The sequence below is a fragment of the Hippocampus comes genome, unplaced genomic scaffold, assembly GCF_001891065.2.
Source record: "Hippocampus comes isolate QL1 unplaced genomic scaffold, H_comes_QL1_v1.1 scaffold108, whole genome shotgun sequence".
In the NCBI taxonomy this organism is placed as follows: domain Eukaryota; kingdom Metazoa; phylum Chordata; class Actinopteri; order Syngnathiformes; family Syngnathidae; genus Hippocampus; species Hippocampus comes.
Genome location: NW_017805071.1, coordinates 730867 through 744619, shown reverse-complemented (window position 1 = coordinate 744619; position 13753 = coordinate 730867). Strand labels below are relative to the sequence as shown.

Here is a 13753-nt window from a genome sequence, read left to right as displayed (position 1 = left end):
TGGCTTCTTTCTTCGACATTCTCGCACCCTTTCCCAAAATGTAGTCAACGTGATGAACCTTTTAGCGTAATCCTAGTACAGTAGCCCGCCGCCCCCAAAAAATAACCTCTGTAGCACCAAAAATGCCCTCCCCAATGCCACCATGTTTTGTATCACTCAATTACTGGGAGTACTTTTCACCTGATCCTACCAAATTGTAGCAGAAAAAAAATGTCCTTGGTGGAGGTACTAACTGCATGCAATATCCAAAGGTGCGAGGCGGACTTACCTGAGCCTTCATTGCGGCCATGCGTACAGTCTCATAGTAGTGAAGAGGAGCGTGAGGGTGCTGCATGTTGTAACCGAAGCCTGCCAAGCTCACGTGGTCACACAGCTGCAGAGCCATCACCACTGCGCCAGCCCCCAGTGTGGGCACGATTGACTTCAACACAACACATGTTCACTGTGACCCGTTGTCGCGTCTGCTCAGTGAATACAAAATGTATCTACTCAGATTTTGTGCATGCAAACTGGTCTGATATGCGCATCGGTTTCAAAAACACGACAGCAAACCCTCCAAAATTGAAAAAAATAAATAAAAATCATCCTTTCTGTGACGCGCGAAACAAGTTTTCAGTTATTTTTTTCAATATGAAATCACGTCCAGAGAATTAAATTGGTCACCAAAATAAAAGCTTTATCAACTGTGCAGGAGATGTTTGAAGTAACATTTCAACATTCTCATACATTGACTCAACCAGTATGGAGTGAAACTAAAACAAAGTCAAACCAGCCTTGAAGATGTTGAAACTGCTACATGATTTCCTTGTTGTAGAACTGATCATTTGCATGTCATCACTGTTGGCCAGAAACCATCTATGTCCAAATTTGGAAGCAGATTTGTTCTATCATGACTTATCGAACTGGTAGCCCTTCGCATTAATCACGCTTTGACGCTTGATCACCGCTGGACTGAAATGTCAAATATACTCACACGTCCTTGTTTTTGTGAGTATTTCTGAAGGACTTCTCCAGTCTTGCGAATAATCTCTGGATGGAGGATCCGGAAGTTCTCTGCTCTCAAGGGAATATCATCCACCACCTCCTTCCAGAACCACAACTTGGACCAGAAGCCCTGTGAGACGTGTGAGGCGAAGGCTGTGAGTGAGGATTTCATTTTTAGTGAACGTAACTGTTTCGGCTCGTGCGGACTCACCAGAGGTTGTTTCGAGATGACAGAGGTGAGCCAGTCCAGGTCGAGAGTCTTGAAAACCACAAGAGCAACAATGGAGGTCTTGTTGTACTCGTCGGCAGAGCCGGATGCTCCCTCTGGATAGATCAAGCGGATGGTCGTGCGAGAACCGGCGTCTCTCTCGTAGCCAAGCACTGGAGCGTTATTCATCCTGAAATTATGACAACAAATGACATGAGCAGAATTGAGCTTTCAAAAAGAAAAGTGTGTGATGTGGGCTCCCTCTAGTGGTGTGCAAAAGAATCACTAAACACAGCTCAGTTGTATTTAACTTTGAAGATGAATACATTAATGTTCAAATCTTTAAGATTTATTTTTTTGACAGAAGTAAATGGCCAAATTAAATTCTTGTTTCCTATGCGTGTGCTTTAGTTGCCAACAGACCTGATGATGACATCATACTGATCTATATGCAATCCAAGACGGCTCCCGTGGAGGACCCCTCCGCTGCCCACCACCACGCATCTTCTGCAGCCACCGTCTCGCCGCAGGGTCTCGGGCAGGCCGACCTGAGGCAGAAAGGCCAGAGCCCGGGTCAGATGCTCTTGGCTTCCATGGAGCCCCAGAGGAGGGGGCGCGTCCCAACAGGCGGTGCTGCCTTCTCGCCGCAGGAACACCGGGATGTCCGTCAGAGCCGAGGAACATGGCAGCTGCTTCAGGCGCTCCACGCACCAGCGACGTTGACACCGGCCTGACAGCAGCCAGGCCGAAAGGTTCAGCACCTCCTGAGGAGGAAGTGGAGGAGGAAGAAGAGAGTAGGAATGAGTGCGTTTGTCTCTCCCTGTGTGTGTTTGTGTGTGCGTCACAATGCATATATGTCAGTCTGTGTCTTTATGTGTTGCCTTTGTGTGGGTGTAAGCATGCTTTTGTGTTTCTGCATGTGGGTGTGTGTGCGTATGTGTACGTATGTCTCTTTGTATAGGTGTGTGCGTGGCTCTCTGTGTGTCGATACACACCTCCCGTTTGGAATACTGATCGTCGGTAATAGCAAATTTACGCAGGGGGAAATATGCTGGAATCAGAATAGCAGAGTAGCATCCAGCCAGAAGCAGCACACTCAGGACAGCATTCTCTGTCCTGGGTCACAACACCACATTATTAACCTCTGATGTGCTGGATACAAAAATGCACACTCACTTGACAACTCATTACGTACAATAGCACAAATACAGTTAAATTAAATTTGCCAAAGGTAATGCCGCTAATTAGGTATGAAAGTCACATTGTGTTTATATATAAGTTTTGGGTTCAACACTGCACTGCAAATTTCTCCGATAATACCTGCTGATGAAAAAGTCTTTGCGCGGCATTGCTTCTCGCTCGTGCTCTACAGGCGTCGTCACTTTCGGCTCTGCGGCCTCGGGCAGCAGTGGGGAAACATCCTGGGGATCTTCTACACTCAAGCGATTGAGACTCACCATGGTAATGACACCTCCAACACACACACAAGTCAAATACTTTTGAAACATAACCGAAATGCACGACAGAAGTGTACTTTTTTGGGGTCATCATCATCAGCATTCTCACTGGGTTGTCCTCAAGGCCTCATCCGAGCGGGATATGCCCGGAACACCTTGCTGGGAAGGTGTCCAGGTGGCATCCTAACAAGATGCCCGAGCCAATTCATCTGGCTCCTTATGTGGCCGCAAATCCGATGACACAACCACAAATCAATCATCAAAATGTGGCCTAGGGTGTCCTGGTGCAAATATGGACACCCTTATGTTTGAACATGGTGTTTGTTTTGGACAAGCACAGAAGTCCAGGAACAGAACACCACTCAGGTTCCTCCCAATCAACCCGACCTGGGGTCTCCCTGTCATTACCCACATGATCACATAAATAAACAGAATGAGCGAGTCCCCAAGGGGGAGCACTCTCCAGCACTCCTTCCAAGGACTCTAAAAACAACTTAGCTCAGAATATCATTGAGACGCACAAAATAAGGTCATGTCTCATGCGGGATTTTTAGACAATGCAGCTGCTGCTGCAAAAAATAAAATAAAAAACTAAGCAAAATGTCGTGAAAAGTGACGAAAATGAGTGAAATACCCGTTGGACACTCCTGTCAGGGTCTTGACGCCTCTCCTCAATGGTTGAAGCTTCATGTCCAGAGCGGTTAAAATGGCTGCGGCCGCTTTCTACCACAGCCCTCTGACCAACACTGGTTATACATTAACTAGACTAGAGGCTTGGACATTGTGTCAGCCCAAGTCTTATTTGGTCATCCAGATACCACCTATGTTTGTCCCCACACACACACACACACACACACACACACACACACACACACACACACACACACACACACACACACGCAAAGAATACTTATAATGCTTGTAAAAATAATAATTTAAAAAAATATTGACCAGCTTCCGTCATTCACAGACTCAGCATAGGACCATGGCAAGGTACAGTATACGTGTACATTTGTAGGTGTGATGCATGCAATATATCTGACTGGGAGGCATTTCTGAGTCAATGAAAACATTAGAAACAGCAGTTTAATTCACTGCAATTGCGCACTCTGGATTAAAGATGTATTTCTAAATTAATTCAGCTCAGAAATGAGGTCTTAAAAGCTGTATCACAAGTACCTGTATGCCTAATGTTGTGGACATGAGTGTCAATGTGAGCCAGCTGGCAGCTACATGTTCAACCATACTGCTACTACTACTACTACTAATTCTACTTAATATTAATGATAGCAATAAATAATTTTTTTTTTTCATTTTTGTGAATACATGTGGGTTTTCTCCGGGTACTCCAGTTTCCTCCCACATTCCAAAAACATGCATGGCAGGCTGATTGAACACTCCAAATTGTCCCTAGGTGTGAGTGTGAGCGCGGATGATTGTTCGTCTGTGTGTGCCCTGTGATTGGCTGGCAACCGGTTCAGGGTGTCCCTCGCCTACTGACCAAAGACGGCCGGGATAGGCTCCAGCGCCCCCCCGCGACCCTTGTCAGGATCAAGCAGTTCAGAAAATGGATGAATGAAAGAATGTTGAATTTTTTTTTTAACTCGATCTCATCTGAACAAGGCCAGAAATGTCACCCTACTGTATATTTCGGTATATGTTTATTTCCATGCATGTCATGAGTCCACTGCCTAATAATCATTATGAACTCTTACATATCCTGCTGCTGTATGCCTGATATTTGATGTTCCTTATAGTGAGCATGCCTACAATTAAATATGACATGCAGTACGGGTGATTCACTGCGGAACGCATATGGTCACCGCAATCCTCACAATGCTATATTTAGTCATAGTTTCCCATTCATTTCTTCTCCATCAACTCAAATATGTATGGCCACATTTGTGTCTCTCCGCAGGCGCTATCTGACGACTGGGACTCAATGAGAGGATCTCACAGATTTGATGAGAGAAAATTGGTGGTGAGCGTCTCTACGAAAGCTTTATCTTTAGATGCTGAAACGTATTGAGTCAAATAGAGTCTTTGTGTGCATGTAGACACAGGTGGAGGCTGGGGATGTTGTGGAAATTTATTTCAACGATCCTAATTTTGACAGCCACTGTATAAACCAAAATCAAGTAAAACTACTTTCCCTTTGTTGATACTGTCAATAGACTGGCACTGCAATTAGTTCTTTATGACATTTGTAGAGAATGCATAGAAAACCCAACTTAAGCTTCAAGCGGCCAAAACCACACGTTTCTTTTCAAGACAAGACTTTATTGAACACCCCTGTACGACACGTGTGTTCCTGTCCAACATTTTTTTCCTCTCAAAGTCGCATTACATTGTTTCCGTATAAATAAATAAATCAATAAAAATGTAAGGTGTAACCATGGCGATGATATTTGCCTGGCCGGTGAATGTCTGGAGAGGCACGCCTTTATTAAAGCACCATACACGCTTCTTGTTGTTGTTGTTGGTAACGCACTAGAAATGAAAATAATGAAGTCAAATTACAAAGTATTAAAAGAAAAAAAAAACACAGCATACATTTCACATACAGAGAGAATATTAAATGATCCCGGTGCGCTTTTGGAAAGATGCATCACTCGGCATTTTTCCAACCCGATTTTACAATTGTACTGCGCAGCACTCTAATGCTACTAAGAGGCAGAATTCAAAGCAAGCAAACATAAGAGCTTATATTGACTTTTTTTTTGTCTTACACTTATAAATCATAGCTATCATGAATACAAGCAATAATATACAGGATACTTGGAGAACATTTACAGCTAGAATCTGATGTCACCTACAGATTTAATCTCATTTGTGTCTGCAATGATTTGACATTTTTGTGTGTGCTTGTACGATTGGAGGGGAACCCCCCCCCCCCCCCCCAAAAAAAAACTCATTTGGATCGCACCAGTTTTATGATTCACACTTCCATTATTGTATCACGGGATTGTCTCTTTGGTTGGAAGCAGGCAAAAGATTTCTCAACACTTTTTAAGGCCTATTTGTCATCACACACTAGTTGTGCTGTGGCCTGTGTGCATCACGTCTCAATGCATCTGATATACAGTACAGTACAGTAGGTCCAAGTCAATACAATCACTGTGCACCTCACCAAAACACACACACACACACACACACAAACTGTACATAAATTCTTTCAGCTGCCTCAGTTTAGGTCCCGGAATAAAGGCTTTTTTTTCAAAACATCAAGTTTGAAGATATCTGGCATCTATTGTGAACAACATACAATGAAATCCTCTCTGCGGTCTTTTCCACAGAGAGCTGAGAGAGTGCCACTCGGATCTCCGCAGTCGCAGCTTAGCAATGTGTCTGTCAAAGTGAAGGCAGCCTTTAAATACGCACCACAAATCCATTAGTGTGACACGCACGCTCACACACACGTGCGTTGATGATGTCAGTGATGCAGGGGAGGAGGCGAGGATGATGACATGAGCTTGTGGGATCCGAAAAACGTCTTTAAGGCAAAAGTGAAATGAAGAAAATGCATTCCTGGGACAAAATGGAAACGTGTTACTGCGGATTTTTTGTTATTGTTGTTTTTTTTTTTAAGTGCACTGTACCTAAGCTTGTTTGACAGTTCATTTGAGACATAATAAACCTACGCAATGTAAACAACACCCCATTCCATCAGGTAGACCACAGGGTTAGGGTATTATTTTCTGCATGTGTATTTAAAAAAAAAAAAATCATCAATTTACATTCTGTATTGATGTACAACAATCCCTTGGTAATAATGAAAAGAAGAAACTCTTTATTGCAGTGCGCTATTGTATTGTAGAGCATCATTTGAAGGTAGGCAGAGCTAATAAATGAGCAAGTGAGTCCAATTGTCTTTTACTGCAGTCTCGGGAGTATTCAGGGCCATGCTGGAAAGAAATTATAAGAGAAAACCAAAAGTGGGTTTATTCTGAGAATGAAAGTCTGAGTTTTAATAAAAGGTCAAATAGTCCCTTAACAAGATCCTTTCCTCATCTTAACAGAGGTTAATGCTCATAATATAGCAACCAAATTAGGTATCACGTTTGTTTCCGCATTATTTAGGAATTTTTGATGTAAAATTGTGAAATATAATTTATCCTAAAAAAATTAATAATAATAATGATCAAAATTCTTTTCATTAAAATTCCCTTATTTTTTTTCCCCCCCTGAATGTAAGATTTTGAAGATCTTATGATTTTTTTTCTGGTGAAATGGCAATGTTTCCCGATAAAATTACTTTTGATCTTTTTTCAGCTACAATACAGAACTTTTGTCATGTACAACGTCTCATATGATCAGAATAAAGTTACATTATTCTCATAACATTACGACTTTATCATTATGTCATGTCATCCTCAATCAACAGCCTGCCCAAAAATTCACACGCCTAATTTAGATCAATCAAGGCCACTATGGAGACAGCAGAGCGAGCGTCTACATGGCTCTGGATCAGGAGAAGCGATGTGGGTCAATGCTCATGGGACACAAGCCGGAGTCTGATCGACCCTGGCTGGGTCACCTGAGAGAGCAGGTATGATTTTGAAAGACCCCAAACCCCCGATGATCTCAGGCACATCACTGATGATGTGTCCCAGAGCATCCTTGGATGTATCCCCACATTTGACTTGAATGTAGAGTGTCTTCCTTGTCGTGTTATGACCTTAAAATATTATGCAGTAAATAATGATGATGATGTGTCCCAGAGCATCCTTGGATGTATCCCACATTTGACTTGAATGTAAATGAGTGTCTTCCTTGTAGTGTTATGACCTTAAAATATTATGCATTAAATAATGAAAAAATGAAACGTTTTTTTATGCATTGAACTTTAGTCTCTTTAAAAAAAAAGTATCTTTATTCATATAAAACTAAAGGCTAATTCTCATAAAATGACGACTTCATTCTCATAAATTATGTTTTCTTACTATTGTAAAATTTCAACTTATATTTAAGTAACATTCGAACTTTGTACTTGCATACCTCTCATTTTATCATCCGGGCAGTTTGTTTTAACGTGGTCAAAATAGTCCTTCATATTGCAGGTGTCGTAGGTAAAATGTGTGAAATAAGCCTTATGTATTCTCTTTCTTAGCATTTTGATGTTGGTTTGCTCACTATTAGCCTGCTAAGACACTGTTAATGAGTGTTTCCAGTAGAAAAAAACTTGATGTTAAAGGCTTGGTTTGATGTGTTTCATAAATCCATTGTTTCAAAGAAGTCACGAGGACAAGGAGCATGAGGGGGAGGAGTATTCCTCCCTGAGGCACTCCTCGAACAAGCAAAGACCATGACATGGATGTCAAAGTTAGTGAGAGTCAAAGAGCGATACTGCGAGCGTTGGTGGCCGACGCCTGCGCCCTCTGCACCACAGCGGGACACTTTTCTCGCCTTTGGAGTTTGTGGTTTTGGAACAAGCCCTCGTTCCGTGGAATGCCATGTGTACCATGCGGGAACGTCAACAGTCCTGAAGGCAGACAGAGCCTCGTAACATCCGAGCACAATGCTTTAGCGTAGTGCTGGACTTACCGTATCCCTCCACGCGTCCGTCTTTGAATTCTCCCTCGAACTTCATGCCGTCGAAACGACTGAAGATGCCCAGGCCCTGAAACTTTCCATGCGCAAACTCCCCCTCGTACCTGCCAGAGCGACAAAACACAATTCACGATTACGAAATCACTGGTAGTCTGAGTGAGGACAAAGCACCTCCTTCTTGCCTGCGCACCTGGATCCATCCGTAAAGAGTAGGACTCCGGCGCCGTGGAAGAGACCATCCTCAAACTGTCCCGAGAAACGCGTTCCATCCTGGAACTTGAGCTGGCCGACGCCATGCCTCCGACCTGGAAAATCAACAGAAGGATCATTTCAAATAGTTTCCATGCGTCTTAAAATTCGGGACGTGCTTTCATCAAAATACCTCATTGATAAAGATTTATAGACATAATTTTACAGCACAACTACCCTCCCAGACGAATGAATAATTCACCCAAACATTATCAAAACAATATTATCAGAAGCTTATGCTGGCTATAGTGTGAGCATATCCTGATCTGTGCTGACTCTGCAGCTCTGCTTACCCTTTGGCTTTGACATAACGGTGCTTCAAGGCAGTTTTTTTGCCCAGGTGGTGATGTCATGGATGTAGACACTCCAGTATGGAGGAAGTTATGTCATTGAGCCTCACAGTTTTTAACACACGCAATTTTATAAGAAGATAAGTGAACATTTATTTAGCTCTTGAATTACACACTCGATGAAAGTCAATTTCCCATAATATGTAAAGGCATCCATTCATACAGAAGAGTGAGCCCCCCACCCCCTCCCCTCCCAAATGAAGGCTTTTCCGATCAGTGTTGCTACTGTCTGTCACGTGAAATATTGTAAACTTCACCCTGCACCTCCCCACTGTCAGCTAAAGGTTTAGCAGTGAATTAGGAGTCCCATCTGCCTTCTATGTGACGAGAATTAACTGTACTCTAATCCATCTGATATTTAGCAGGGATTTCTGCTTTAGGAATCGCACGAGGAATGCTCTTGCTTTCCCGTGCTACTCCACAGTGTCCAAAACAGCTTCACGAGGATTTCATGTCTGCTCTAAGGTAGAATTTACACTAATGTACCCAAATAGGTTTTCCAATGGACTATAAGAGTTAAATGTGCTCCCAAGATGCAATTGTGATGAGTACCAAAGTAGGTCCTGTGAGAGCAGCACACTTGTGGCAAGTCAGTAACTTTGGTTGCCCAACAACAGCCTGCCCAAGAATTCTAAAGTCGAAGATAGATCTGTTCATCATGATGATTTCACAAAAACAGCTTGAGTCTTCATGTCAGCTAACATTACGGGATCTCCCCAAAAGCTTCTAAATCAGTGTTCTTGCGAGAATTTGATGGGAAAGCATTAAAAAAAAATGATACACTATAGAATAGCCATATAATTTGTACAAAAATCCACAGACCAGTAATGGCCATAGAACCAGAAACTGATGTGATCGCGTAGAAAAGTGGTATACACGTCAAGCACAGCTATACAATAGCATTCAGTAATTACATAATTAAATACAGTTTAAAAAGAATGAAACAGTTCTCGTCACACATCATGTTAGTCATTCTGGTGTGCATGCCTTGGCCTTGTGGAGGTAGTATAAGGCGGACATGAAAATACGGCATTGGAGGCTTTTCTCAGCTTCAGAGCGTGGCAGGATCATTAGTCGTTTTTCTCAGAGAATAAATACATGCCTGTGAGCATTGTTATTTCCCCCTCGGCATGTGTTGCTGCACCACTTGTGTTCAGATATTTGCTCCACTTAGATGCTAATTGTTAGCCTGCCTTTGGTGCATTAAACTAGCGGAGGCTATGCAGTTGTTTGAAATGCACGACATGCAATTCAATTATTTTGTATTTAGTTTGACAATAATCTTCAGATGAGAGGGAAGCTCATTTTCTTACTTTACTAATTATATCCCCCATTCCCAAAAACATGCATGTTAGGTTCATCGAAGATTCTAAATGGTCCTTAGTTACGAACATGACTGATGAATGATTGTTTGTCTACACGTTTTCTGCAATTGGCTGGCGATCAGTCCAGGGTGTAACGCGCTCCTCACCCAAAGTCAAGAAACATGTCAGATTGAAAATAAACATTTAAATGAGACTAAAGGACATTCACTTGCCTTCTTTCCACTCGCCATGGTACTCCTCTCCAGTGGCATAGGTGAAGGAGCCTCTGGTCAAAGTCATGTCGCCCCTTCTATCTGACAAACACATCCATGCACATGAGATTTACCTTTGACCTCACACTTGATGGCCACTGCCGCAGAAATAAATCGCCCTAACGGGATTATCGCAGTCTCACCGGAGAAAAGAAGAACTGTCTCTTTGCGTCTTTTAGTCATGTATGTCACAAAGTTGGATGGATACATGAGAACACCATATCATTATACTGTTAAAAAGATTGATTTGTCAGGTAAACCATATTAACTGCTAATTTTAGAGAAATTTACTCGATACATTGAGGTTGGCCCAATGGTGGCCAATAATGTGATCAATATTGTTGGAACCAGCATCAGTGTACATTACCATATGGGAAAATGTTTCATGTCTTAATGTTAAGATGCTACCATGCATGCACACAAATTAAAAATGTTGTCATGACCTTTTTCATTGAAACCATGTCAGGTGCAAATAAGCAGAATATATTTGTAATTAAACTTCATTAAATGTAAAGTTAAATCACATAAAAATGATAATTTTAGTAAAATTTACAATAGAAATGGAGGGTTTCCACTGTGTTGACCTTATAAGGTGCACTTGAATGCCATCAATTGCCTTACTATATATAACCACATGGTAAAATATTTGATGTATAATGTTGTAATGCCCCACAGAATTTATTTTTAAAAATGTTTTTTTTTTTAATGACAGAAATGAGAGAATGTGACTCGAACAACAAATGCTGCTGAAAACAAGTGTTACAGAATGGCAGCCAGGTGTCATTTTACGCACACGCTCGCGATTATAAAACTATCGAATAAAACGCTGTCGGTTATGATTGTTATTAAAGGAAAAAAGAAAAACAGTAAATGTCGTTCTATGTGTTTAGATTGAGCGTTCAGGCAAATTGGTGTTCATTATGTCGCTTCTGTCATCGAGTCAATTGTCACATCTAACGGCACATTTGTGCATTCAAAAGCGAGCAGATTAAATCTTATGAATGCTTATTTATTTACCTGTACGCTACGTTTGTTGTCTCTGAAGCATGTAGGCGACGTGGAGCAGCCGAGGGGCGTAAAAAAATATGATAACTGGCTGAGGACCGTATGCTACCTTCGTGTGTCTCTCGTAAAGTGAAAATTCTATTTAGAAACATTAAATAAACATTTCGAATACCACGCGTCGATATTTATATATATTCCAATGTATTATATCTTCAGAAAACCTAAAATTTCCGATAAAGTGATGTTACGACACACTCGTACTATAGGGCTTGTAGCCCCTTCCCTACTTGGGCTCACAAAACTCCGACAGACATTGAAGGCATCACTACAACAGCACCATGGCGAGCAGCCCTCCTCCTTACTTTTTCATTGCCTGAGTGTATTTGCTCATTGAAAAAAAAAGTCCCTCTGATTGGACAAGCGGTGCTTCATTACAGCGGCAATGCAGGGTGCACTTTAATATCCTTCAGGCTACATTTATTATGTATGGCATGTGTAAAGATTGGAACACTTTGAATAAAGTCTGGATTTTATTGTCACCATAAAACAGCACGTCCACAAATGCTAGTAATAGGCATATACCTGGTGTGTTGCCAAAGATTTGGGGATTTTGAAAGCACATATACCAGTTCTGTCTAGTAGGACGTCATCTATCATTTGATTTGATTTTTGAGAAGGCGGCATGGTGAACTAGTCACAGGTCAGAGGCTGTGGGTCAAATCCACGCTCAAGCTGCTATATAGGAGTGCTATCGAAACGTCTATTGCATAAAATGCACAAGCCGGTAACTGTACAACCATTATATTTATTTAATTCACTTAATTTTAAGCGTAAACCCCTCACTGTTGCATCTCTTGAATGAGCACGTTGGAGCATTCAAACACATCTGCTGTCTATGTCTGTTTCACATCATATTCATCTGTGGGGAGCAATTATTCCAGAGAGCAGCTTGCTTGTGATTAAGTCACGCTTTATTATGGTTGTGTAATGAGTCTGCGTAAAGATGATAAGGCAGTGATAAATCTTCCAAGTGGCTCCATTATGACTATTATGACTTCTCAGCTATCAACAATACATAATTATATAGGATTCTGTGGCAGTTTGTTGTTGGAAGAAACAAATAGTTTGAATAGTTGTCCTGGTTACAAATTAGGTCACTGCCCCACAAATAGAAGTGTAGTACACATCATACATATTAGATAGTCACTGCCCTATTAGAGATATCTCCAATTTGAATATTTTAAAAATAGCTTTAAAAAAAGGCAAAGAGTTGTTTTCCTAACAAATACAAAAAGTAAAATATGTGTAATATATAGGTCAACATGTACCATACTGTGCTACTTTGAAAATGGTACACAGCAGAACCGTCCGCCTGTGAGCTTTGGTTAGTATTTCAGGCCAGCCAAAGCCCATTCGAGTCGTCGTGACAGCCAAACATTGTCGAAGAACAGACTTACCGGCACTACGTCACACACGGGTGCCACATCACTGACATGTAGTCAAATAAATTAAAAATTAAACAGTGCTGTACATAATACTTTCTGGTTCCACAGACCGCAATGGCATTGTCCCATATTGTTTTTATTTCACTAATCGCCAAGCGATGTAGGTGTGTGTGTGTGTGTTGTTTTTATTTTGTTTGTTTTTCCTTTATTTGGCTGTGTGTCTGCTTGTTTTACGTAGAAATTACCTTCTCAATGACAAATGACTGTCGCGGACGAGGGAAGGCCTGGGCCCACGTGTACCGATCTGAAATACTAACGGAAGCTCATTACCGAGAGACCGACAACATCCACCTTTCCTAATTAAGACTGTGTTCGTGGAATAAGAATTCCGAAGGCTAATCCCCCTTTTTCAACCATCCAAAGAGGCTGACATTTCATGTCGTAACGCCATCTACTTGTGACTGAAATTAACGTTTAAGTGCCCACGGCCTGGCCTTGCGAACATCAGCGCTCCAGAAATGTTTTCAAATATTTATGTATGTACCATTATTATTTAACATTGATGTGAAATATATTTTAATGATACAGGAGCTAACAATAATATTTAATATATTTTCTAAGGAATAAACCCTTTGTCTCCTATTTGATGAACTCTTGGGTCTTCACAGCGAGGATATTTTATTGTTGGTCATCATGGTGCTACTGGAGAGATAAGTATATATTTTTAGGTAGGTTTGAGAACAACTGGCATATTTCATCTAGTGCTACAGCTGCGGCTGTGGTGAAAACGCTGTATAAATAAAGATGCATTGTATTGGATCGTCTCCATAATACAATACAATAAAACAAGAGTGTGTTTTGAAAGGAGTGAGTGGGAAGTAGGATTTCCCCCTCCACACAGCACGTCGACGCGCGCGTTCACGCGTCCA

The 13753-nt window shown here is 41.5% G+C and overlaps 2 protein-coding genes and 1 long non-coding RNA gene across 4 annotated transcripts in view; 1 reads left to right on the top strand and 2 right to left on the bottom strand.

The window, feature by feature from the left end:
• The window catches only part of LOC109512674 (lactosylceramide alpha-2,3-sialyltransferase-like), a 6266-nt gene extending 2875 nt beyond the window's left edge, over nt 1-3391 (bottom strand). Inside the window, exons 1-7 of the mRNA XM_019864575.1 lie at nt 3284-3391; nt 2513-2663; nt 2188-2308; nt 1616-1956; nt 1196-1382; nt 974-1114; nt 269-421 (exon numbers count right to left, since the gene is read on the bottom strand). Of these exons, the coding sequence (XP_019720134.1) occupies nt 269-421; nt 974-1114; nt 1196-1382; nt 1616-1956; nt 2188-2308; nt 2513-2652 (1083 nt within the window). The 5' untranslated portion in view covers nt 2653-2663; nt 3284-3391. The remainder of the gene's footprint in view (nt 1-268; nt 422-973; nt 1115-1195; nt 1383-1615; nt 1957-2187; nt 2309-2512; nt 2664-3283) is intronic.
• An 891-nt stretch (nt 3392-4282) lies between these two features.
• On the top strand, nt 4283-6510 carry LOC109512671 (uncharacterized). Its single transcript, XR_002167573.1, has 2 exons — nt 4283-4630; nt 5946-6510. It is a non-coding gene; the product is annotated as an uncharacterized LOC109512671 (long non-coding RNA).
• Nucleotides 6511-7499: 989 nt separating this feature from the next.
• Nucleotides 7500-11519, bottom strand: morn4 (MORN repeat containing 4). 2 transcript variants are annotated; one of them, XM_019864576.1, is made up of 5 exons: nt 11392-11519; nt 10336-10416; nt 8390-8504; nt 8194-8303; nt 7500-8131 (listed from the first exon to the last, which is right to left on the bottom strand). In XM_019864576.1, the coding sequence occupies exons 2-5, from the start codon at nt 10400-10402 to the stop codon at nt 7983-7985; spliced, it is 441 nt and encodes a 146-aa protein (XP_019720135.1). In that variant the 5' UTR covers nt 10403-10416; nt 11392-11519; the 3' UTR covers nt 7500-7982. The 2 variants fall into 2 exon arrangements, with proteins under 2 accessions (XP_019720135.1, XP_019720136.1); XM_019864577.1 differs by having other exon boundaries at nt 10336-10412; nt 11392-11437.
• Between the last annotated feature and the right edge of the window lie 2234 nt (nt 11520-13753).